Here is a 26,426-nt window from a genome sequence, read left to right on the forward strand (position 1 = left end):
AGGCACAAGAAAAAATCATTATATCTTATAACCATATCTTTTTTTATTTTAGGAAAAAGCAACTAAAAGCATCGAAGAAAATATATATAATAACTGAGTAAGAAGTATACTATTATTACTTTATATTAATGCGCTATTTTTAAACTTCTTACACACAATTTTATTTAGTTTGGCTGCACAGTAGAGTAATCGGAACTTCGTTGTTTGGCTATTTTTTGCTTAGCGACTCTTTGCAGAATACATTAAGTGTGAAGTTTTTCGCCAATAGAAGTATTATTGTCGCGTCGCGCATAATGTGTCGCAGCTTGCATGTAATTTTCTAGATTTTGCAGTCGACGCGGCTGACATACTCGCATAAAAACGAAATAGAAAAATAGAAAACTGAGCCAAACAAAAAACCAACAAACAAACAAATACAAAAAGAAAATCCTGTCTCCTATTGCAGCTATTCGCAATAGAATACTTAAATAAAATGCTTTATTTGCTAAGCCATTTGCAGATCAACTTGCTGTTCAAAACAAACCCATAAAGATTTCTATTAATTTCTACCTTTTTTTTATATATATTTTGATCGTGTTCTTTTGGAGTGGACCGCACCTATGGCCATCGCCATCGATCGATGTGTAGAGCTAGTCAAACATGGAACAATCGGTCAGCGACAATGAAAATGCCAAGTGCGAGTTCGAGTAGCTCGAACAATATTTTTAGTTGTACTTTTCATTTTCTATTTATTTAACTGGCAGACTTGAGTCGGCCAACAAACCGCATGCACGCTCGCTTTACAGGCTTCTTCTTACCGCGGAAAATGTGGTTGTGGAGGGGGTGGAAAAGTGGGGCGGGGCTTTTCCAGACGAGACGGGACGCCAATGAAGCGAGAAAAATTACTGTTTGTAAAGTGAGTTTGTCAACATAAGGCGTGCGCATCGCAGAACCAGACAAAAGCCAGATACAGATACAGATACAAATACGAATACGAATACGAATACTGATACAAACAAGTATCATTAACGCAATGCCCAAACCGTTAGAGAGGCATGCATTCGAGCTGAAGTTGGAGTTGGTGGCATCTTTACCTGGAAGCCGACTCCAAAAAGTCCATAACTCTGAGTATTTTTCTGCAGAACTTTTCGTTTGGCTCGGAATGACGGCCCAGAAGTAGCAGGAGTATGAGTTGGCGAGTGGTGGAGAGGAGATGGGGAGATCATGACGGGGGCAAAAGTGGGGGACATGGGCATTGTAATTGAATACCTGGCATACTCATCTTTTCCACCACTTCAACCATGTTTACATTGGCATACCCTCACTCCTCGATGGGATTATGCTTGTTTGTCGGCACTTGAATACCATTTTGTTGGCTAGCACCATGAATTAGCTTAAGATACCAGGATTTCTTGAGGATTTCAAGTTTTATGGTTATAAGCGTATCACAGAGCAATAGAAATAATAATCTTTTTAAAGAAAAATAAGAATATTTGCCTAACATAAATAAAATCATTAAATTTATAAATCATGCATAAACAAAATAAATTAGTATAGATCTTAACATTTTCTAATTCCCAATGATATTTTTTAAGATAGCAGCAATATCTCGTTTATATTAAGGTATAAACAGTTCGATCAACTTCAACGGATAGTTTTTTTGGGTTTTGTTTATCTAGGCGGACATTTATGGTTTGTTGTCCTGGCTGAAAATGGCACTGGACCCATCTCAGATGGAGGCCAAGAAAGCCGTAGCCAAGGCTACTGGACAAGGTCTGCAGCGTTGTCAGCAATTACTCATTTATGGCTCGGCCCGGCATTTCTCGCTCTCGGCTTCTGTGTGAGCTGGTATCTGTGTTTGCTGCCATCTACAGATTAAGCACTGAGAAAAATAGGAAGTCACTTGATGTTCTAATATGACGAGAGAATTTCATTTCGCTTTGATAAAAATGTTAACATCACTTCAACTATTATTGAAAAGTAATATTAATTATAATTTATATTTGCATTTTAATCTATATTTTATATGGTATATTACCATTTACTAAGCCATAAAATTTATTTGATATATATTAACCCTAAAACTAAACATATTTTCTCAAGGTGCACCTATTGATTTATGCATTCGACTCGTACTTGGGTTCGTGTGCTGCACTTTTTTATTGGATGCTCGAGGATCCGCGCCGGTTATTGGCTTTTGCCGGCTGCTTCTATTTATAAAGATTACGTGTAATTAAAATCACTGCCCCAGCATCCTCCGCTCCACATCTCGTTACGCTTGTCACCCTCCCGTTACTTGCGAAATAAAGCGGATCGAAGTTAAGTTGCAGTTGCAATCGAGGATCGAGGAAATCTGGTTCCAGCAAACTTGACTGGGTGGCGCAGCAGGTTGAGTCCGAGATACTCTGTGACATCATATAATTGGAGCGTTTTCCTATAGGAAATATTGATTGCATTATAATGGACACGATATGTGGCCAGGGAGGATTCCACACGGGTAACTGCGCTTGACAGGAGAAATTTCAGTTATACATAATCGAGAAGCCACCCAGAACTTAAATTGTATTATTCCATATAATATTTAACAAAGTAAATGAAGGTTTATCAATTTTAAAAGATATGTTCCTTATCCTGCATGCCACAAGTTTCATATGCTAAAGGATCCCTTTAGAAATTTGATACAATTGATAGGGATTGATCTGCGGAACTGTTCGTTTCACTCCATTAAAAACCGAAACAGTTCTCCCGATTCGGACCAATCAGGGCAATTAGATGTGCTCATTATCTCGACGGCAGATAATGGACCGGCAGGGGTCAAAGATGCACGCTGGAGGGTGGGCAATGTGAACTTTGACATACTCAGTACGCCGTGCTCTAGGCAACAGTCCTCCACCACCGTGGCGATAAGCAAATTGATTTCTGAACACGCGTAATCACATTTCGAAATTCTATTTTAATAGGGCATTTAAATACACACATATTCTCAAGAACGATGTGGATGCCGTCGATGGATTATCAGTTAAGAGTGGTTTTCATGACCTCGGCGTCAGTGTTATCGAAACCCAAATACTCCCCAATGCAAGTTGGTGTTATTTTTCATCCGACGAAATCGGAATCTTTATGTGCCATTTGACACAGTTGGACAGTCACTGGTTCACTTATGCAATCGAATCGTCCGACGAACGCTATCAGCATTTCCAGTGATTTCCACAGAGTGGAGCCTCTTATCTCGATGATGCCCTGCGATCCTCTGCCCCTGCCATTTCCCCCAAAACGGGCATGTTATGAGCACATGGAATCCCATCGTGGAACAAGATCTGTAGTCTATTCTTGAACCGCGCTGAACTTTGGGCTACAAAATGCAACTAATTCACGTACTAGAAACACATTTCATTTATATTTCGATTATATTGCTTGCTGATTATTTTGTCTAATCCCAAAATAGGGCAATAATTAAAAAAAAAAATAATATTTATGAAAATGGCATCGATTATTTTGTATTAGAAAATAATCATAACAACCTATGACGATAATAAGAATGTTTTATTATGTTAAGCTTTTTCTTTTGAATAAAATTTTAAACAAATTGATTGTGGCTTTAATATAAAACTAAACTTTGTTCTGCGTTCTACTGAACTTTGATAATGTATACATTTTTTTTGGCGTTCCGTTTAACTTTTATTTTTAAGACTCTGACATTTCGCCGAGTAGACAATGTGAACCGACAGTCGGCGGCGTCGAAGACGTTCCTTTCCCTCTTAAATGGCGCTCCTAAATCTATTTTCACCCTCTGTCCGGCCAATTGTCCGCTTGTCCGCGAGTGTGTCTCCCGTGTCCGTCCGTTCGTCCGTCAAATTGTCAGTCCGTCCGGATTCGTTTGTGTCCACCTCTGTCTAGCCGTCAGTTTGCGGTGCGCTTTCAGTTTTAGCATTTACTTCTAGCATAGCTGGCATTTTTGTAGCAATTCGTGTCTATATGGTTTGTTTCCACCTCATGCCTCTCCGACTTTCGCATTCTATATTCTATTCGATGCTCTCTTTGTTATGGGTCCCCGGATCCCTAAATGCCGCGTGCTCATCACTCGCAGACACTTTAGAATGCAGCCAGTATCTTTGAGATGCGAAAGATGGACGGAGATCTTAAGTGGCGTAAAAGCGAAAACCGGAGTACGAATGATTCGGAAAGATGTACGGATTTTGGGAACAAGATTTCACAAGGTTTTCCTTAATCCGCTTTAGTCTAAAGTTAAATTGCTTGACATGATACGTTATGCACATATATCTTTAGATTTCAATTTGGTTTTTAATAATCTATTATCTGGAATTATTTTCATTCTGAACCACTACTAAACTACAGACACACGCGATAAGACCAATCTCCAAGTTATACATGCCCAGTCCGAGTTCGATTAAGAATTCTACCATTAATTAAACGTATTTATTTAAACGTATTTTTTTTTTTTGGTATTTTAATATCATTGCATTTTGGCCAGAATATCTTTAAAAATCTGTTTTCAACAGAGAAACGGTTTTGGTATGCAAAAAGGGGGTTATAGGTATTTTTGGGTTAGTCAGCTTTGAACTAAAATTCATTATCAAATCGAATGAAATCCATAGCGAATACAATCCAACTATCTTCATGCGAATACGTGGAGTATTGGCCATGTATCTGATGTTCCTCCGCCTGCTACTCCACTGCACCACCGGTCACACATTGGTTAGGGCAAGTGATTTACTAAATCTCGAACTTCTTCAACTGGTTGTTCGTCTTTCAGCCTCAGCGACACAGCCCCCAGCACAAGAGAATGATCGATCCCCGTGAGCTCTTAAACGATTTTGCTGCAATCAAGGAACCAGGAACCAGCGAAGTTGCTCCAAAGAATTCTGCTAGATCAATTGCTTTGTACAATGCTGGTGGAGCGATGTCAGGATCAGGAGAAGGAACCGCACCGGGACCGGGAACAGATAATTCCAAGTCGGCCTCCAATAAGCAATGCGATCCGCAGGCAAAGTGCAATGTAAAGACGATCATAACCCCCGGAGATCCCAAGCAGAAATCCTCAATGATCGCAATGAAAGCTGCACAGGATGCAAAGGCGGCCAGTGAAGCACAATCGGCCGCTGGCCAGGCTGCTGCCCAACACATTAAGATGGAACTCGCTGAGAAGGCCTTTCAATCGGCCAAGGCGGCCGAGGCTGCTCTGATGGGCAAACAGATGATGGTCGATCAACTGGAGCAGGAAGTCCAGGAAGCTAGTGCCGTTGTCGAGGAGGAGTCCAATTCGATCCACCACACGGAGGCCAATATGAATGCCGCCGTTGAAGCTGTCAAAGTGGCCGTGCAGCAATTCGAAACCATCAATGAACTGCAGAAGACCGCCAGGGAGTCACTGACCAATATTCAGACGGTGGCCATGGGATCGCAACAGGAAATGGCCGCCAAGACACAGCTCCTGGAAGCGGCTCGCAACCGGATGGCCATGCTCCAAAAGCAACTGGTGAGTGCCCACGACGACTATGAGAAGACCAAGCAGGCCGCCTACAAGGCTGCCTGTGCCGCCGTGGAAGCCAAACAGAGGGCTGGACCACCTGTACCACGTTACTATATTTTTTAAATAAATATACCTTGGTGCAGCTTTATTATGCAATTGATCCAACAAAATTATTTCCATTAAACTTTCATGCTAGAAACATTTAAGCTTTATTTATTATTATAAAGTGAAGTCGTTTCCAATTAAGTAAAAAGTATACAAAGCATTTGGCTTTACTCCGATACATAAACATCGTTTTATAGAAACTATATACAACGATTTCTGGATACTCTTAGTAAAATAGCAGCTGTGACTGCCATATGATATCAGGTAACACCTTTTGAGGGCTATAAAAGCTTCTTACATTAGGAGTAAATATCAAAGTAAACCCATTACTCCGATTGAGATGAAGTGCCTCCTGGTGACGATAGCCTGTTTGATCACGTGCTCCAGTGTGGGTGCCCTCGTGCACTATATGAAACTGGAAAAAGGAAGTACGTGCCAGAAATTATCTATTCAAATCGATACAGAAAACTGAAATTAATTTCAGAGAACGGATGCAAATCGCCCAAGGGTACAGAGATGGCTGTGGGTGCTGTTGAGCAGGATGAAAAGACTTGTGGAGCTCTTACTTGTCAAAATACGGAAGGGGATGCCTTCATCCACTAGTATGTTATATGCCAATGTGTTTAAAAATCAAATAACTAAATTACTTCCAAGCTTAATTGTAATATTTTATCATATTATTTTAAATATCCGTTCCACCTTCGAAATCCTTTTAGCTGTCAGATACCTGCCTCTTTTGCGGAATGTGTGGAGACCGCTGTTCTGACGGACGTTGACTTTCCACAATGCTGTTGGACTTGTGCCGATTGGGCGGACTGCGATGGAGAAGAACCTGGACCAGGGGATGAAGCTCCTGCTGCCGACGGAGCTGCTGACGCACCACCTCCTGCTGCAAGAACCCATGCAAGAAATTCTAAGTACCAGGCAACTACAACTGATACTACAGAAAGTGAAAGGCCACGCAGCAAAGGAAAATGGGGTTCCAAGAGGAGCACTACCACATCCGATGAATCCGAATTTCCCGAGGGAATCAATATAAGGTTTGGCGGTGGAACACCGATCTCCAAGTTTGGCGAAGACAGCATTTAAGCTCAGATGCCGGCATATGTTTTGAGGAGCATCCCTAGTTATTAATTTAATGCTCGATTCCGATCGTAAATAAATGACACGGCAATGTGCACTTCATTTGTCTCCTCGCAAAACTGACCCACATATAAGCACGTCAAATCGGGAGTGATACATATCTTTGCCGGCATATTTCTGGTTTTCGTGTGATTGTTGTTCCTGCTGCTGCTGCTGCTGAATTTTTTCTTCGGTTTTTTAATTAGCCGCCGCTGGCGAACAAATCGGCCCAAAAAACAGGAAAAGGGTTTCTTCGATCGGGTCCTTCAACCCGAGTGAAAAGATTCAAAAACCATAAAGCGAAGACGACAGCGCGCATACGAGAAAAATTGAAAACCAGATCTCCGCGCCAGTTTCGGGTTTGAGAATAGGCAGGGGCATGGGCATGGGCATGGGATTGGACTTGGAATCGAGAGCTTGAGCAGGTAGGGCCTGTTCCCTTCCGCAGAACACTCCACCCTGGAGTAAAACAGATTCGGCATGATGTACATTAAACGGGAAAGACAAGAATAAACCTCCAAACAAAAAATGAAATGAAATGAAATGAAGCACCGAAATCCCAAAAGCTTTTTCGGCCACATAATTTGTGAGTGCGGCTGCAGTTGACACTGAAAGACCCCTACGGCCACCAATGCGCACATAATTACATACGCATAATTATATACAAACACACATCCTGGGCCAAGTTTGATCCTAGCTGCGAAATGGCGAATCCCAGGGACTCAGATTGAAAAGTTACGCAACTACAGTCAAGCATCTGTATCTCAACAAAAAGAATCATCATTTGTAGTATTTCAAAAACTGTATTATTTTTACTATCAATTTTAACAATTGTACATGCTATTTTTTTTTTTAAACAATTGACTAAACTTAGTAAATGTTTATTTTCAAAGTAGGGTATCTACTGCTCTGCCGCGGCGCTGCTCTTATTAATTGAGTGAGCATGTCCATTTTGAGGACAGCCCGCCAGAAGAAGAAGGGGGAACGAAAAAGAAATTACAATATGAGTCAAAAAAGAAGATAACACGAAAAGAAGATGGGCCAGATTTTATTTTAAAAAAATCGTCTTATTCAGGAGTAACGTAACCAGTTAAACACGTAAAAGACCAACGTGACAAAGTTTCGAAAACCATGCGGTTGCAACATGTTCGGTGCGAGCGAGATGCCAATAGGATTAGGCGCAACAGGCCGGCCAGTGGCAAGCGAGACTGAGATGGCGCTACCGACCGGCGTTGGCTAATAGAAATGCGACAACAAATAACAAGAGCCTCGCCGTGTGAGAGCGAGCAGGAGGGACAGACGGCGGAACAGCTGTGCGGGATGCAACAAGTTCGACGTCGCGCTGCCGCCGTTTCGACGTAACGCTCCGGGCAGAGAACGAAGATATAGTTTCCCCGAATCTAAGCATTATTATGAATACAGTTGATCGTGGGCCTCGTGCGCCAATGGACGTAAAGTTCCAGAAAAATAGAAATAAAAAACAAGAAATAAGAAAATAGCAATCAGTAAATAAACCAAAGAAAAAAGAAAGAACCCTTGAGGAAATCAAAAGTCAAGAGGAGCGGACAAGTGCAACTGTTCGAAATTCGGTCAAGTGTTAAGAGAAATTCCAAATAACTTCTAATGAATTCTAATTCGTAACGGGTGTGTGTGTGTGTGTGTGTGTGCCGATCGGAAGCCAAACGATATTTTTAACACCTACCGGGCTTTACGCGTGTTTCACACATTTCCAGCACCACCAGCACTCAGCACCCAGCACCGATGAACGCGGATCCGATCCCGATCATTCACTCTTCACCCAACTTCAGTTCACTGGGAAAAAAAGGAGGCACGAAATAAACGCGCGAATTAAAGCCCGGCTGGCAGAAATTTTACACGTGTCTCGATCGCTGATTCACTGCTTTGTTGTATGCCCAAAAATTATAGGCAATTAAGCAAATTTTCCACAATTGATTATCATTGGAATACGGCAATGCCAAAAGCAATGTGCTAATGAAAGTCTCAGCCAAAAAAAGAACAAAGATATCTGTAATCGTGGACGGAAGCTAAACTTCATGTCATGATTTAATAATCACAAAAGGGCCCACGGAAACGCCAAGGTAACAGGTGTCAGCTAGACTTAACCAAAGAAAAGCTAAGATCTAAAGCATACTTTTGAAAAATTTGAATGTTTTGAGCGACGCTTAAACAAAAAAGAATCAACTTAAAAATTCTATGTTGGGATCATCTGAGAACATATTTTCAGTCTTTATTCCCATGTTAGCCTGGTAAATCTTCACCGTCACCCAGTCGTTTTTATTACCAAATTCGAATTATATTTTAAAAATCTTAGAGCAATAACTTTTATAAAAAATGATCTATTTAAATTCGTACAAACATAACCATGAACAAGTCTTTTATATCTTTTGAGATGCTCAAGCCCCCTTTTTCCCAGCTCAATTTCACTTTGATTAATCAATGAAAGCACGTAAAAGTTAAATCGGTCTGTTTAGCGAAGGGGGGGGGTCCACCTAATTGATAAAAGCTATAGTGACGGCTGAGAGGCGACAGAGCGCCAAAAAGGAAGCCGTGAAACCGTTACAATATACACGACAAAGGAATGCGTCACAGTTAAAAATCAAATCACACGTTAACGTAACGGCAGCGACGAACAAGGTTCGGCACCGTTGCAACATGTTTGAAGCAGCGCTGCCGACGCCAAGATCGCGGCTAGAGATGGTGGCGTGCGGCAAACACGCTTAGTCTTAGTCTAGTCGCTTGAACTGTTTTAACTTGCTAGCAGTCCCAGATTGAATGACATAATTAATTGCATAAGTGTAATGTAGTTTTCCAAACTGAAACCACTTCCCTAAACCAATGACTTTTGAACTTCTAGAATAGAAGCGACTTACACAAACACACGTGGTCTGAGCAGCGTGCTCGTGTCACGCAGCAAACATCGTGCCGCGCTGCCACCTCTAGCCGCGGGCAGCGCAGCCGTCGGCGGAGCTCGTCGGCGCCGCAGCTTTCAATTCTTTTTTGGTGCTCGATCGTGACGGTTTGCTCGCGCTCTCCGCTGCGCCGCTCTTTCCGTTGCATATGTGTGCGGGCGTTATTGTGCATGTTTCCGGTGGCCGAAAAAAAATAGTAAAATAAAATATAGAAAACAGAAACCAAGAATAATAACAGCCATACGATAAACAGTGTGCCAATGTGTGTGTCTGTGTGTGTGTGCATCTCGCGTAACAACAATAATTGCATTTATCGGATGGCGCCAGCTTCAATTTAATTATAAATAACATGTTCAACTTTTTATACTATTTTCCCTGCGTCAAAGTGGGCGTTGCAACTGCCCCCGGAAAATCACGCGCCCCGGTTCAAAGTTAAAGTTTGCTGGGTAACGCACACACACACACACACAATCACTCACACGCGGTCACACGCACATTTCAATAAACTAATGGAGCCTGGCTTTGTTTTTGTTTTATTTCCAACCCACTTGAGCACACAGCACACACAGAGAGAAAAATCAATACTCGTTATGGGATTAAATTTACAAAGCGCAAAGCAAAGCGACAAACAAAATTCAAAAGAAAGAAAAAAAAACACTCAAATAAACTCACAAAGAATTCCTTATCGCCAAGGGGGCCAATGTTCTAAGGTTCTTTCGCCTTGAGAACTTTGAGCTTCCTCTGGCAAAGGAGATTATAATGTACAAATAATGTTGCAATAACCAGTTGAAACCAATGGAATACCGAATCTTGCTAATTAGCAAGGACATCTGTTCACATCTTACCGGGCAGCATTAGATCCTTTTTATAACTCTAATACTGTCAGGTAAAGATGTCGTCCGTGTCCTTAACCTTCAGTACCACCAACAGCAGCAGCAGCACCAAAAAAAAAAAAAAAAAAATGCGTAAAAATCCAAACAAATCATAAAAGTCGAAGGAAAAACAAGTTTTTCAATTGTGCGTCGCGCCAAGGAGCTGGTCAAAAAAAAAGAGTGGATAATGCGAAGACAAGCGGCTGAAAATTGGTCATAAATTCTTATTTTTTGCAGCGGCACAACGACGCGTTTTGGGATGACATCAGTTGAATAAGTAAAAAAAAAAAAAGTAAAAGATATAAAAGCCGAGGCGAGATCGTTCCCAATTCCCATTATTTTACCCTTCCCGGTCCCCGGCGGAGTCTGCAGGTAAACCCACTATATACCACATATACTACTGTATGCCATTCTCTATATAGAGAAAGAGACTGAGAGATCGTATAAAAAATATATTTTATGATTCGGATGCTGCTTTCTGCTGGTTTCTTAATTTAATCGCGGCGGCAGCGTTTAGTGACAAAAATCGTCTTCTTTTATGATGCCAAACCCCCGCCCCCCTGCCCTGGCCCCCTGCAACATCTAACTATAGCCACAAATTTACGATTATAGTCAACTAGCCAAGACAGCAGGTTGCTTGAGTTTCATTTCGGTTCGTTTAGTTTGGTTTGGTTTCGTTTCTCGTTTTTTTTTTTTTTTGGCCCCGCCTCAAATGCTCATGATTTGAAATTAGAGAAATGTGAAATATGAAACCACGGGCAAGAGCTGTCCGTAATCAAATAATTAAATGCTTATAAATCGCCGAAACGTGAGCGGGGAAAACGCAGCTCAGTTAATATGATTTATACGAGGAGGACATGTGCTTGCGGTTGCAGTAATTGGACGGAACTTCAAGTTTTGTTCAACGAAATTATCGCACCTGTTGGACATTACATAGATGAAAGAGTTTTAGCATAGACAGGCCGGTTTTGAGTAGGAAGTTGAGCGTATAATTTACCTAAGCAGGGCAATTATTGTCTAGATTATAATGATAGTCTTAATTAGCGCACGTTTACCATACACGTTGTATAAGTTTCGATTTCTAATATTTCAAATTATTGTAGTATGCTATTAAGTCGTAACTATTTCATTACACTTAATATAGTTATATATGTATGCGCCACTAGGCATTTTTCAAACTGACACCCGATCAGATAGACATTCTTATCTGCCTAAAATCTATTATAACCCCGTTTAAGTTTAATATTCCTATCGTCTTCCACTCAGTTTCTGGCATTCAAAGTTATTGATAAGACGCTGCGTAGACCAGATAAGCACTGAAGGGAAGCTGATCCCGAGCAGAGATTGTGCGTGTGGGGCTTTCGAATCTGTCTTCATCTACCGCTTTTCGTGACAACATCAATCCGCTGAGTCGAGTCTGTAATAACATACAAAGCAAATACAAATTCCAGCGAGTGCCACCTGGCAAACAACCGACTTAATTGTCAAGAGTGTCCAGAGTTACTGCCGGTATACACCTATATTTATACGAATATATGGCTACGATATATGGCTGAGCCCACACATTCGAGAGAGACTCTGTTTATATAGCGACCCACCCGACAACGGATAGATGATATATACATATGAGGCCAGTACATACATATGTATATGTACTGTATATATGTGTGGTGAAGGAATAGGGATCGTAAAAGCGTTTACAGGGCCTTTAAATTTTACAGTTTCTTGCCCCAGTGGGTTTAGTCTCAAATTCTTGTCGTTTCTAGGCCGATGGGGTGGCAAGGGGTTAATCTAATCAGGAAAACAGAAAAAATGCGTTAGTCTCGGTCTAGCCTGGTCGAAACGATCCCCGTAAGGCGGAACGACCAACGTAACCAGAACGAATATAACACCTGTTAATGAACTTAGCAGTGATTCTAATTAAATGTGCACACCTTCGGCTTGGGCTCCCAAGTACCAGTACCAGTAAACTTCCTTTGCTTTACTTTTTCCTTGCTCTTGTTGGGTCGTAAACGTAAACCCATTCTGACTCTTTCAATAAAAGACTGCATAAATCAATTAAATCCACGGGATACGAAACCCCGCCCGAACAAAGCCCCCTTTGAATAATGCATAACTAGTTGATCCGCTGCATTTAATGCCCAGTAATTTATTCCGGATTAGAGTTCGTAGTAAGCAATGAAATGGCTGTTTTTAAAATCCAAATAAGTGTAAATGTGACACACAAAGCATTTGCCTATAAATTTCTATGGTTTCGTTGCAGATGAGGTTATTTCATAATTCCATAGAACATTCGAATGGTCAAATAAACTAAAATAAAAACTGCACAGTCACCAATCGTGTGACAATTTCACAACCAACAACTAATTGCGGCCACATTTAAGACTGTGTGTGTGTGTGTGTGTGTGTGTGTGTGTGTGTGTGTGTGTGTTGGCCAATCTACAATTTAAATCGGCCAATAGAGGGTCCAGTTGTGATAGGGAAACACTCCACAACCGCCGATGGCGCGAGTGGTAATCAGAGTAGCACTTGATATCCACATGGCTCCGCACGATAATGTCACGTTCACACCATTCAGCCAGAACGACACCCCCTACTTGATCGAAACAAAAAAAAACAACAATAACGATCGATTGAAACTCTCTCACATAGCCAAACCAAGCTAGACAATCGATTCTGTCAGTGGCCAGCGGCTGAAATGTTGAAATTAATTTCATATGGTAGCGCATATCTCACCTCCGACATCTGATTTGTGTTGGCCAGGTGTGCGTTTGTAGAATAAGATACTTCTAGTGTGCGCTGTCAACTGGGTTTGGCCCACAGAGATTTTGTTACTAATTATTTGTAACTGATTGGAAAACTAATCAACGCTGACCAATAAAAGTCCACTGGCATGGGATTGGGTTTTAAATTTACCGTCATACCGTCTCTGCCCAGTTCACTGAAAATCTAATCAGCCTAAGACCATAAAATTCCCCAAAAGACCGGTGGGAAAGGGCCGACATGTAAGGTTTCTTTTGCCACATCCAGTTGCCTAGAAAATCGGAAGAAGAAACGTCCTAAGCGTCGTCGTATTTGAGTACTTTATATGGTGTATGGAGAGAGTTACTATATCTAATCAAACCCCAAGGCGAGTGTATCTAATCAAGTGCGCGAGGAGAGTATCTAATCGTCCAGGGGCAGGAGACAGCCGGCAGTATATATAGATAGATACATATATATTACTTAACAAGGGATTACGTTATTCGCTAAACTAAATTGAAACTAAAATTCTCTATAAAAATTGTTCGTCATCATTAGTGCCCTTCATATTATAAGTGCATACTGAATAACTACTATTAAGTGTTACCTGAAATAATGACTGTACTGCCGAGTTTCAATTACAATCTACCAATAAAGACACTATCGCTTTCTATGACTTTCCGTCTTATTTATTTTTGTGTCTGGACACTGGAAGTGAGCTGAAATCAAAATATTGAGCATGATTTATAAATAATGGGCTGTAATATAATAATAACATAATACGCCTTGACATGATAATAAAGGCGAGACCAATGGTAAAAAGAAAAGCGGCAATGAACTGCAGCGATAAAGGAGCTGAAGGGGTGATGAGGGGTACACCGAATGGGCGTAAATCAATTAACAGCTAACAAAGTAATCAAAGCTATATTAATAAAATCGAAGGGTCTTAGGGGTTTTCGAAGAAGTAACTAGTATCACAAACGGCTTATGCGAAGTCATGCCATGTCACTCATTTAATTGATTGTGTCACAGTCGTAAGGGGGAAGTGCCGAAAATGCATTCGATAGCCGCTCAGATTGAAAATGATTATTTCACACTCACTCATTCAGGTTGGATGTCCCCTAATGAACTTACCATGTTGCATACCCAGAGATTGGTAATTGGAGCTCTTTCGATTCCGGATTTTTTCTTCATTTCTGTGCATTAATTAGTCATACACTAATTTCCAATTCCGATTTCAGTCATGCAAATGTTAATTGACCACTTAAGTTAAAACTTCATAATGATCGTTAATAATACCGATGGGGGCACATCTGGAGAGGATGTCGTGGCTACGACAACTATGGCCAAAAGAACAGGTTCAAAACCCTAACTAACCAGGTCCGAAACTCGTAAAAGATATGCAACCAATACAATCATACCTTTGCCACTTTGCCTCACGATGCGATCTTGTGAAACCCGAGCTTGGCTCCTCTGTAGCCCCGGGCTTTTAACTGTGCATTAATGATCTTCTCAGCCAGCTCATTTATATACTTTAGGCAGCAGCGACAAGGTGGAATCTCTGGGCTTAAATAATTTGTAACTGCGGTGTAAGAAATAGCACGGGTTGGCAAAGATATGTGGCAGCCTAGAAACTGTGTAAGCTCTGGGATCTTACTAAAAAAAGTTTCTTTAAAGTAAACTACTTCATATGCAGTAAATAGATCATGGTAAAGTATCTGACTAAATTGTAAAATTTGATTAGCTTCCTTACTCACATTTTAAACTAATGCCAACAACTTATGTATGTGATTAAAGAGCTATTAAGCTGGCATTTCATAAACGCAATCAGTTGTATTTGAAGCCTGCTACCATTTTGTTTAGAAAATACAATTGAATTCCCAGCAGTTATCTAAATTGATCGGACAAGCGGCCGAGGCAAGTGCAAGCTCATGGCTCATAATCAAGGGCGAATGAAAGCGATTTCCTGCTGGCGCAACTTGATTGCACTGATTGCCCGAAAGGAGGAGAAGCTCCAGACTGGATTGGTGGATTCTGGTGACTCGTGCCGCCGAAACAATGCCGCCAGGAAGGGTCTCCCAGTTTCAGGTTGCCAGTTATTCCAGAGCTAGCGCAACTAACTCAGCGCCTCTTGGCCACAGGTAATTGAACGCTGCCCCCATTCTAGCAACTCCACCTGAGCTACTGTGTATCCCTATGCCATGGGTATTCGACACGCCTGCTCTTTAGCAATGCACTGAGAGAAAAAAGGGATATGCCTTGCAACAGCAATTTAAGTATTTACCTATATACCTCACTATTAGTGATTTAGCTTATATGTTGTATATTTCACATAAAGTATATAATAAATTATATTTTCGAAGACTAAGGGCCACTATATTTGAGGCATACTTTACTTTGTGGAATGGCAGTGAAGACTGGAAGGGGCATGTTCATCGGTTGGCTGATTCAGCATCGTTGGGGTGCATCAAATTAGCATTGTTCTCAGAGCCACTGAGCTTTTAAGTCTGGCAGGAAACTCTGGACAAGTACCGCACTTAGACGCCAGAATAGTCAGCAATCTGACTGGCGACATCTAAAATGATATAAAATAGAAACGCATAGAACGTCTTAAAAATTCCAAATAACTACGTTGTAAAATTCTTTTTTAAATGCACTAATCCTATTACGAGCAGTCATAGAGTTCAAGCTACAAATTCCATTATTGTGGAAAAACATATTTTTTTTACAGAGTCGAGCATTAATAACCCGGCTAGCAATTTGCATTCGCGTTATCCAATAGTTAGTTGTGGATATATTTATGGATTGGGGCCAAACAAGCGCCACCTGGCGGGGCTAATCGGCCCCGTCCGTTCGGTCTGGTAATTAAAAAAATAAAGTTCACTTTTTCAGCTCGTTTTGCCCGCTTTGCCTACGCCACAGTGTATCTCACAAAGCCAATGGAGTAATTAGCCTTAACGTGGTTAAACCAATTATTATCTTGGCCTGACACAAGCTGATGGCTACGTGCACTCCGACAAAATATGTCTCCTACTTTTCCCGATTCGCTGGCCAGCTCACTGAGCAATTAATTGCGGGAATAATGATCTGGAGGCTGGTCTCATCATGGTCATGAATATGCATGGACAACTGCTTTATAAGTGAACTCTACGCCCCTCACTATATGGCGATATAGCATCTGGATATATATATATACATATGTGTGTGTACATTGTACACATATGCCAAACGACTTTTGCAAAGCTGCAAACTCAGACGCCATCAACTGCGACTATGTACATACGTATTCGTTTAACACGTACAAAATTATATAAATTTGCATAGAAATTGCAATGAACCTTAACTCGAATGTGAAAGAACATCTAAGCAACAGGTTGGTGGTAACACTGGTCAGCCAGAAAGTTGGCATTGAAAACACTTTGTATTGATCTAATTCAAAAACATAGCTTATAAAATCTAGATTAGACCATTAAAAGAAAAAAGTTACTCAAAAGAAAAACGTAGTTTTATAGATCTTAAATTATTTTGAAAAAAGGCTGAAACTTTAAAACTTTGCTGTCTAGTGTAACCATTAAGTAGTAGTCGCTCAAGCAGTTGTTGTAATTATTAGCATGCCATTTGTTGTTGGCAACAGCAGACTTTTGAACCCGCTGACTTTTAACGAATACAGAGCCCGGCGTAAATGTATTTTTAACAAAATGGAAAATAAAGCGAGAATATAAAGAGAGAAATTAAACAAATTTCTGTTCATTTACTCCAGCCAGCTACTGTTGGCCAGCATTTGTGTGCATTTCGGTCAAATTGTTTTTCTTATTGTACCATTTCGCCTGTTATTTATAGCGCAAAATTCTGTAGCATGTGTGCCGCCATCGAGGAGTCCAAGTCAAGTCAAGACCAAGTTGTTTGGGATATTCGAAGTCGCAGTGCGGCCAACAAGAGCAACAGAGTTATTAATGCTTGGAATTTTCATAATCGAAACGAGTTTTCAAGCGGCAGCCAGGCAGTCAGGCAAGGAAGCACGCGCGTCTTGGCCAGACTAGCAACCTGGCTCTTGGTCGCCTTAATAACTAACGCTCCTCTCTCCCCTCGCAGCGGCTGCAAAAGTCAAGGAGCGGAGAGGTGGCAGTGCCTGGGGGGGGAGGGGGTGTTCAGGTCGTAGAGTTATGGCCATGGCAAGACAAGCCAAGCACACGCCTTGCGCGAACAGGTGAAGCGTTTAACTGTGGGACTGGGAGACTTGGGCTTCGGATCAGGATTTTGCTCTTGCGGAGCAAGGAAAAATCAGGCATAACTATTAGTTTACTGTTTTCTATAAAGCAATTAAATTACTTAAAAACTAAGAGAAATATAATAAAGTCATTCAATTTTGAATGCTAGGAAGTGGATATGTTTTTAACCTATTACTTCATTTTTATTCAAATTGCTTGTTCTTTTTTTTTCTGTGTGTGGAACTCCAACTCCCCAAGCTCGACTCCAATTGGCCTGAGTGCCCCCTGGTTGGACTTTGTGCACATGGCTAGCTGATGTTGCACACCAAAAGTTATGATCGCATCACTAATTTGTTGAATTTGACAGAGCTAGATTTTATTTTTGGATAGTTTCCCATTAGAGCAAACATAACAAACATAGCAATGCAGTTCACTTGCTTAGAATAAACACTATAATTTAGCATTAGAATTTATTGCTAGCAACTAAAAGCATTATTTATATATGTGAGTCTTAAGCTCAATTTGCCTACAATTCTATCCTTCTGCAGGACCTGTTTTATTGATCAAAACATGAAGTACTGGAATCGCTGATAGCATAGAAAGCTGGACGCCAAGATCCGGTCCAGAAATAGCAATGACTTATGCAAATGCTGGACAATCGCTTTCCATCGAGAGCATTGCATGCGCACCACATAATGCCATCGCCAGTGGCTATCCAGGTAGCCGAATGCAGAATGAATGAACAACCTGCTCGGGTAGAGCCAAGACTGTAATTTGCTTAAAAGCAGCGAACAAATAAAGGGTTTCAATGGATCCCCGCGACCCAGAGACACGCGGAGATAATGAATGGCAGGAGGGATCTGGATCTGCGTGGCTTCTTGCCTGTCTTCTTATGAGTCCGGACGTCAGCTGCCTGCCTGGGCACAGACAGTTCATGTCAGTCTAGGACAAGGATCATCATACATGGATTTAATTAGGGTGGGGTGAACTGCTAGGTAGCTGTTTAAGGCACTCTTAACTATTTATAATAAAATTAGCATAAATCTATTCCCATTTGCCGCTGAAATATAAAAATCAACTAAAATTGATTATGATTAAGGCTTAAATGCACATAGATCTCTTACGGCTTTTAAACAATTTACATAAATTTATTCTTTTATCATATTTATAAAAGTTACACTACAGAAAATGAGTGTTTTATTTCTATATTCACTTAAATTCACATTTGGTTTGTTTTCTGTTCTCTAATATCGACTGCTCCAGACCCTGGAGATTGTTACACCGTACAAAAAAAAAAAGATTTCCAAGGGTCCGAAAATAAAAACGCGATAACAGTTTCCGCAGAAATTGGAAATCAATTGGGGGACCCACAGCGGCGCCCGAGAAACTCCGATCAGAAATCCATTTAAATGTCGAAGTCAAGAAATCGAAGAGCACTGGTACTCCATCGCCCAAAATCGGGAGAGGGAAGGGGAGTGGGGGCTTTGCTGATAAATGCCCAAGGGCTGCCAAGCGCAACGTCGATAAAACAAATGAAGAAAACCCAAACGGCGCTACGCTCAACAAGTGGAAATGTGGTGGAGAGCAGGGCGGTTGGTAATTTCGTTTTGGCTTATCGCAAATACGCGGCGAATGAGCCAGGAATTTATTCATAAGCATAAATATTCCCGGGTCCCGGGTACCGGGAACAGGTCCGCAAGTCGAGTTCACTTGAACTCCAGTTCACGCAACAAAATTGCACCGGGCGGCCAGAGGAGCTGGCACTGAAGTTTATTTAAGTATTTATTAAATTGCGGCTCTCCCAAGTGGCCGGCAGACGATGGCCAATCTGCACGATAATCATGGGGTGTGAAAAATTTATGGGAGCCGCCGCCGCGCACGCGCAAAAATGAAAAGCCCATCCGAAAACCAGAAGAAGCTAGCTCAAGCGCCGCAGAATCTGACAGCACCATGAAAAAATATATATATGAATCTGCATGGGGGTGGGATTATTTCAGGTTCATAACATAAAGGTACACAAAGTTGCTCGACTATCACATACCCGTTACTCTGCTTGTGCACTCCAAATGTGTGGCCATAACTTCTTTTGCGGAGTGGGCGTGAGCCCCACCCTAATGAATCTGCTCACCTGTCAAAACTATAGAAGCTCTTTCAGAACATTTGATTTCTCTTTTAGCGGATCGATGGAGATGGACCACTTGGGCCATCGAACACGCTAAGTGGCCAAGCTCCGCTATATTCTTTTCGCCAGGCTGATCAGATTTATGGCCTGTTAAAACGTCTGCCGCCAAGTGTCAGGCAATTGGTTAAGAGCTACAAGCGCCCAAGATGCAACACGACCGATAACAAAGGCCGAAACAAACGGACAAAAAGGGGGAATAAAAGCGGCATGAGGAACGCGCCGCATGTCCAAAAAAGGATCCGCAAGGAGTCGTTTCGGAGTTCATAAATAAAAGATGGCAAAAGCCATCGAAAAGGGCTTAAACAATGGACCACAATGCCTTTCGCATCGAAATCCCTAAGATGAAACCAAAAACAGAGGCACCATTCTCAGTTCGAAACCCAAATATTCAGACGTGACTTATTTACGACAAATTGTTTGATTTACGTTTCGCAATAAAAACAAAAATGGAAAGGGTTTAGGTCAGAAAAGATGAACAGGTTGATTTACCAAAGATTCAGTTGAAATAATTGAAAGATTTAGTTAAGAACTTATTAACAGTATATTGGAAAAGAAGTAGCATTTAGAGATCAATTTAGTGATTTTACCAGTTTTATCTTTCTATTTACTTGATTACTATTTATTTAATTTCTTATGTGTACATCTACCCGAAACATCTGTCGCATTCGAAGAGATTTTCTCACGCAGCAAAGCAGTTCTATTCCCAACCCAAAAAAAAACCCATCGGAGTCCTCTCATCATATACACATAGTCGATAACTGGCTGCGATGTGGAGGGGTTGAAGTAACTTGACACCTTCGAGACGTCGCCTAGAACCAGTGTCTAGGTGGAAGATTAGGTTCTGTAAAGAAGAACATGAGCCAGGACACGCATGATTTGGGTAGAGAGAACCAATTGGAGAATTGGAGGAGAGAATTGCGTTGCGTTGGTCCGCATCGAAGTCGATTTACAATCATCGATGATCGGGGGACTGGTCCTGTGGCATTACTTATTTACGAGTCACTTGCTACGTCCCAGTATCACAGTATCAAGTCAGCTAGACCCACATTCTACTTCTGGCTCATTTTGAATATATAATTCCGTGACAGTCATGCGGTTCTTCAAACCAAAAAAGTACAGATTGATATAACTCGACTAACAGATACCTCACCTATCAGTTCTCAAGGGATGAACCTACGCACATGGCTAGATCGACCAGTTTAGTTTAGTAATTATGATAATATAAACGCTATAAAGATGGAAAAAGATTTGCTTACCTGTTACTTACTTTTGTTCGAATCTAGCATACCCTTCTTAGTTTAAATACCCCCCAACTCTTGGTGAGATATTCGTTTTTGGCTGCTCCGGGCATAATTAAAATTTATGGCCACTGCGCTTCGAGTCAATTCATTAGTCGCCCTCTAGATGGAGCCTAATTAAAAAGTTTCATAAATTCCCAAACTCCAGCCACCTGTTGATCGTCTATTAAGCGTTAGTGTGTGTGACCAATTCTTTGAACTATAAAGTGTTTTGAGTAGGGTCAAAGTTGATCAAGCCGGCCAAATTGCAGGTCGAATGGGGTTAATGGTTTATAGATACACAGAGACTAAGCTAGCATTAAATGATTAGGATGAATGGATCTTAGTTACTATGTTTTATTCTATAATATAATTCTCTTAAACTGTGATGTTATATTCTTATTCAGTGCATTTTTTTTTTAACATTTCTTGGGTATGGTATTGTAACTTATTAAATCAGTTATAAGATTCAACATTCATAATAAATCCTATATTTGTACATATAAAACAAAAAAACCTCTTTAGAAGTATAGTCATAGAACTGGTTATTAGCAGTCCTCCAAATCCTGTTTCTTCTCACCCAACCACGATGCCCATTCGTTATTGGATTTTAATGAGGAATATACAAATTATGATGGGCTATCCCGGTCGAAGGAAGCCAAGCAAAGAAGCGGAGACAGGGAGTGGAATGTCAAGTGGCAAGTGCAACATGTACCCCCCCCCTCCCCTCCCCTCCCAACACACACACACAAACATGCCCCTTCAAGATGCCGTGGTCATTAGCATGCGAAAGGCAACCACGAAAGGCAGCCAGATCCAACGAGGAGACACCACTAACCACAAGCCACCAACCAGTTGACAGTTGTCAAATCCACTTACGCTCTTCATGGTAAACAGTTTCTGACGAGCCTGCTGAAGGATTTATTTAAGTGCAGACAGACTAACAGACTAATAAGTGCGGCACGGCTCTACCCGACAAACATATTCATATTCACATAGTATTCATACATATGTTTAGTACATATGACGACAGTGTGGAGGGGGGGGGGGGGGAAGTGGCTGGCTTTTACTACCTGTTTCTACCTGCTCTTTTGTCAGCCCGAGCTTTATTTAAATTTTTAACGGACTGACGCCTGACTGGGAAAGTTTCCGTTTGATTTCTATTTAATGCCACGAACGGGAAATTAAACTTCGGCTTTAACAGCTTTGCTGGGCTGCAGAAACATAAAGTTTTTTTAAACTAATTTTAAAAATAAATTGCGTTCGCCCAGCAACACAGGCTCACGAAAAGATTGAAAATCTCTAGGGCGTTTCTAGAAATTTAAGGATTATAAGATATATGCTTTTTTTATTTCTTTTGCATTTGCAGAGAGAGGTGATTTGTAACATTGAACTTTTGTTTCAACTTTTTATTGGTTATTGTTGTCTTAAGCTATACTTAAAAAATGTAAACCCAATTATCTATCTCTATATCTCTATAAACAGCAATTTTAACACATTTTTAAGTTGAGCTGCACTTTGAAAAATATACATTTATAACTATTGTTTCTTCTTTCTTGCTGGAACTTTAGCTTTTCCCAGTAGCTTGCTAAACAAAAATTTCACAGTTAGCCGGGTTAGGAAAACTAAGAATATCAGGATCGCAAGCACCAAGGCGTAGATATCCAAGTTGTGTAGCTCAACAAATCCCATGTGCACCGCTGGACTCTGCAAATTGGGAGCACCATGATGCCTCAGAACGTAATCCACCCAGAAAAGAACAGATTGCCTGGGAGTTAAAGGTCGATCCCTGTAAAGGGCGGAGAATTTGCGAACCGCTTGAGTGTACTTGTCATTTTCCAGGACTTCGTTGATGGCCTCGCGGAAAGTATCTTCGGTGATGGTCTGCAAATCAAGTGAAACGCCATATCCCGAATTTACCATTAGAGCCGCATTCAATGGATGGTCACCGAAAATGGGCAGTGCCACCATTGGGACACCATGATACTGGGATTCGGTGATGCTGCCCTTGCCGGCATGTGTGACAAAGAGTTTGGTATTCGGATGTGCCAGGATATCATCTTGGGGCAGCCAGTCCTTGTAGAAAATATTTGAGGCATTGCCTGGTGTATTCTCTAGATCCTCCCATTTCCAAATAACATTCTGTTTCAGGCCAGAGAGCACTTTGAACATGATTCCAACGATTTCCGGCTTGACCATGTAACTCTTTATATTCGAACCAAAAGAGAGAAATATGGCTCCTTGGCTGGAGTTCTCCATGAACTGTTCAATGTCCTGGGGCAGCGGATCTGGCTGCTCCTTCACCTGTATACCACCAACTTCAATAATAGCTGGTACCAGTGGTCGTATTGGACCATCGCTGATCAAATGGGAACCGACAAAGACCATGGATATATTTTTTTTCATCTCACTGAGCGTTGGCATATCTTTATCCGTAAAGATTTCGTTATAGATGCGATTGAACTTGTAATTAAAGCGTATCGTCAAGTATTTAAGAATCACGTGCTTTACCAAGTTCTCGGCTCGTTTGAAGAATGACATGGGCGTGGTGGCAAAAGTTGACTCATTGGGCACATAGGAGACCTCTGACGGATTGGCCACAAACTCATCGATCATGGTGTTCGACGGTATCATCCAGTCGACTATTACGGGTACCTTCAGCTTGCCAGCAACTCCCAATTGAAAGTCGTTGAAAAACGAGCCCAATATCATCAAATCGAATTTGGTCTCGAAAACGCGTTGGAATCTCGGATCCTTTAGCAGATCAGCCTGTGAAGTGACCATCACATCCAGGCCATTTAAGAGTAGATACATGGTGGTTATGATGTTATTTTTACTTCCGGCCATACTGGCCATTTGATTCTCCAGCGTACGCTCCTGCTCTTTCGTCACTGGCACCACAATCAGATGGATGTCCTTATGCATCACCTTGGGCTGCATCATCGATACCACGGTGACATTGTGTCCTGCCTCGGCCAGAGCCTTGGCCGTGGACATATGAATGATTAGATGCGATGGACTCAGGGCACTGTAGACACCCAGTATATTTGCTCCTTGGCTGGGAGATGCCACTGCGAGAAGCCAAACAATTGCCGAAAAAACTGCGAGCATTTTCATTAGTTTATCGAGTCAATATGAAGGGGCAACTGATGGGTACCAGTGGATGCGACATATCATATATTCTCGAAATCATTCCATTCTTTTCTTAAAAACAATCTCATTAACTATTCAGAATAACATTATTTGAAACGATAAAGAAAATCGGTTAGCCGAACAGCATATACCCTGGCATAATACATTCTAAGACATATAAATTTGACATAGATTGATATATAAAACAAACGTGTTAAGTAATTTCGATAATTAAATGACTGTTTATATCTTCAATGTGTTTTCATATTCAAAAATGGTTTCTTTGCCGCAGATAGGATTGTTTATATCTTCAATGTGTTTTCATATTCAAAAATGGTTTCTGTGCCGCAGATAGGAAGTCAAGTCGGCTCTGAATGATCGAGGAAACACGCTTGACAAATAGCGAAAACCTAAAGGTGGTGGGGCACAAAAAAAAAAAAAGCGGGAAAAGCAGGTTGATCGAACAGGTTCACTCGCAGTGGAGTTAAAGTTAAGTCTATGAAACACAGTGGAGAACAGGTCCAACCAAACCAACTGTTTCAATAGCGATTAAACAAATGAGTTGGCTCCTTCGTTTGTTCGGTCCCAGATGTTTTCGGCTGGCTTGTCAATCGGCTCAAAGTAAAATGGATTGTAGTTGGTACCCTGTCTCAGGGTCTAGCGTAATATTTGCTCACAAACAAAAAGGCGAACAGAACAATCGAAATACTTGAAGGCTCCCCGAAAAAAAACAAAAAACCAAAAAAAAAAAACTAAATAAAAAAGAAAGAACCGAGACTCGTGACTTAACAAGGCCAAGAAGCTAAAATGGAGGGGAATGACGATGGATTTGTATGGATGATGAATGGCGAGGGCAGCAATTGTGCAACCATTTCCACACCATCAGCGGGAAATCCATCAGGTTGGATTAGAATAATATTTCTACCATAACAAAAATTTGTTACCATTTTGCAGTACACATTTAACTGAGAATTAAATTTAATAAACATATAAAAAACATGAAAATGAAGAATTACAGATAATTGTATGAAATAGAGCTTACATCGTTCTCACCTAAAAGCTCTTTTTTTGCACACAATTCAATTATTCCAAGGAATTTTTTCTGTGTGTACTTGAAAATATTCAATACGATCACCTCCTGTTTGCCATTTGACAATTGATGGCCCGCACATTTGTCTTTCACTTGTCGCCTTGCCGTCTTGTCTTGCACCTTCATCAGCCATCTCTTTCATTGTGCGCATACCCATCTCTTTCCCTGCAGCTCGATTTCTTTCCCTTTCTCGCGGGCTCTTTTGAAGTGAACCCGTTTTGACAAATGTGTGTCATTGCTGGGCCATCAAAAGACACGATCTTTGGAGTCTTTTGCTCTCCGAATTCGATTTTGTTTGGCAAGGTAAGGTGTATTTTCGGGCTATTAATGCTGCCGCAAACGGTAAAACCGAATCAAGTGACTGGCGGCAATCTGAAGATGATCGTCATCATCGTCGAGATCAACAAAAAGCATTCGATGCCAAAGAAACTTTCAATGAATGGAAATTCATTGAGTGTGAGTGGTTTTCAGTACAAAAGGTCTTAGCAATCCACTTCGATTTATCTGAAAGATATTTTCCAAACTGATCTGCTTTATCCAAGCCACGCTGACAGTTTCTTTTTTGGTCCATTGATCCGCATTTCCGCGTGAATTCTTTAGAATTTTTTTTTTTGTGACACTTCTTAGTGACACATTTGTCATTTCGTCTATTGATGCCATTACATGGTAAATGATTCCAATAAACAGAACAGGACAATCCGGGGCATGACTTTTTGGACACCAAAAAAAAAAAAAAAAAAGAAACGGCAGCAGCCAAGAAGCTACAAATGTCTGCGTGGGGATATTTAACAGCTCTCATTGTGGCGACAGCGATGAAATTCTAAAATAATGCCATCACATTTTGAAATTCTTTCCAATTCCAAAAAACATCCACCGAAGAAACCGTGGCGGCGACAAAAATGTCTTATTTATACTCAAATTGCTAGTGGGGCAAAGTTACCTTAGTCGAAGCGTCAGGAATTAAACATTTTCCAAATAACTTTTAACTTAAATCAGATCAAATAGAAAACATAAATGATTATGTAAAGGAAAAATATACTATAATTTCATTAAAAAAAAACACTTGCACGCAAGTGATACTGATACTGCAGGGTATTGCTTATTCGACTGGATGGCCAATGTCTCGAAATTAGGAGGAGAATTTCCCAACATTTGGTTTTGCATTATTTCAGAAGCCATCAGCGGCGACACGGCGGCCGAAAAGCTCGCCACAATTTTCATTTATTTTTCTCTTTCCGCCGGGGAGCCATTCTCCGGACCACAGCATCCCTCAACCGAAATCCCCCTTCCACCGAA

The 26,426-nt window shown here is 41.1% G+C and overlaps 3 protein-coding genes, 2 long non-coding RNA genes and 1 other non-coding gene across 9 annotated transcripts, besides 1 other annotated feature; 5 read left to right on the forward strand and 1 right to left on the reverse strand.

Moving 5' to 3' along the window:
• The first annotated feature begins 3,681 nt into the window (after positions 1–3,681).
• Positions 3,682–5,666, forward strand: CG34459 (uncharacterized protein). 3 transcript variants are annotated; one of them, NM_001299576.1, is made up of 3 exons: positions 3,682–3,957; positions 4,596–4,695; positions 4,754–5,666. In NM_001299576.1, exons 2-3 carry the CDS (start codon positions 4,618–4,620, stop codon positions 5,591–5,593), a joined length of 918 nt encoding a protein of 305 aa, NP_001286505.1. In that variant the 5' UTR covers positions 3,682–3,957; positions 4,596–4,617; the 3' UTR covers positions 5,594–5,666. The 3 variants fall into 3 exon arrangements, with proteins under 3 accessions (NP_001286505.1, NP_001286504.1, NP_001097348.1); NM_001299575.1 differs by lacking the exon at positions 3,682–3,957 and adding an exon at positions 4,084–4,166; NM_001103878.3 differs by lacking the exon at positions 3,682–3,957 and having other exon boundaries at positions 4,548–4,695.
• A 223-nt stretch (positions 5,667–5,889) lies between these two features.
• On the forward strand, positions 5,890–6,773 carry CG34460 (uncharacterized protein). Its single transcript, NM_001103879.4, has 3 exons — positions 5,890–6,003; positions 6,060–6,177; positions 6,292–6,773. The coding sequence occupies exons 1-3, from the start codon at positions 5,916–5,918 to the stop codon at positions 6,662–6,664; spliced, it is 579 nt and encodes a 192-aa protein (NP_001097349.1). The 5' UTR covers positions 5,890–5,915; the 3' UTR covers positions 6,665–6,773.
• Positions 6,774–8,112: 1,339 nt separating this feature from the next.
• On the forward strand, positions 8,113–18,512 carry lncRNA:CR43650 (long non-coding RNA:CR43650). 2 transcript variants are annotated; one of them, NR_073882.2, is made up of 1 exon: positions 8,113–18,512. It is a non-coding gene; the product is annotated as a long non-coding RNA:CR43650 (long non-coding RNA). The 2 variants fall into 2 exon arrangements; NR_073883.2 differs by having other exon boundaries at positions 9,707–18,512.
• mir-8 (mir-8 stem loop) lies at positions 10,450–10,536 on the forward strand. Its single transcript, NR_048128.1, has one exon. It is a non-coding gene; the product is annotated as a mir-8 precursor RNA (primary transcript).
• A 957-nt stretch (positions 18,513–19,469) lies between the features above and the next one.
• Positions 19,470–19,507: a mobile genetic element.
• Positions 19,508–22,313: 2,806 nt separating this feature from the next.
• On the reverse strand, positions 22,314–24,056 carry Ugt37C1 (UDP-glycosyltransferase family 37 member C1). The gene has a single exon (NM_080268.2). The coding sequence runs from the start codon at positions 24,023–24,025 to the stop codon at positions 22,448–22,450; it is 1,578 nt and encodes a 525-aa protein (NP_525007.2). The 5' UTR covers positions 24,026–24,056; the 3' UTR covers positions 22,314–22,447.
• A 456-nt stretch (positions 24,057–24,512) lies between these two features.
• Positions 24,513–25,013, forward strand: lncRNA:CR44466 (long non-coding RNA:CR44466). The gene has a single exon (NR_124582.1). It is a non-coding gene; the product is annotated as a long non-coding RNA:CR44466 (long non-coding RNA).
• Positions 25,014–26,426: the final 1,413 nt, after the last annotated feature.

The sequence above is a fragment of the Drosophila melanogaster genome, chromosome 2R, assembly GCF_000001215.4.
Source record: "Drosophila melanogaster chromosome 2R".
In the NCBI taxonomy this organism is placed as follows: domain Eukaryota; kingdom Metazoa; phylum Arthropoda; class Insecta; order Diptera; family Drosophilidae; genus Drosophila; species Drosophila melanogaster.

Bases quoted from the DNA above. Each gene is read 5' to 3' on its own strand.
- CG34459 (NM_001299576.1), top strand. From the start codon at position 4,618: ATGCGAATACGTGGAGTATTGGCCATGTATCTGATGTTCCTCCGCCTG. The intron at 4,696-4,753 runs GTTAGGGCAAGT...TTCGTCTTTCAG, and splicing joins GCACCACCGGTCACACATTG to CCTCAGCGACACAGCCCCCA.
- CG34460 (NM_001103879.4), top strand. From the start codon at position 5,916: ATGAAGTGCCTCCTGGTGACGATAGCCTGTTTGATCACGTGCTCCAGT. The intron at 6,004-6,059 runs GTACGTGCCAGA...AATTAATTTCAG, and splicing joins TATGAAACTGGAAAAAGGAA to AGAACGGATGCAAATCGCCC. The intron at 6,178-6,291 runs GTATGTTATATG...AAATCCTTTTAG, and splicing joins GGGGATGCCTTCATCCACTA to CTGTCAGATACCTGCCTCTT.
- Ugt37C1 (NM_080268.2), bottom strand. From the start codon at position 24,025: ATGAAAATGCTCGCAGTTTTTTCGGCAATTGTTTGGCTTCTCGCAGTG.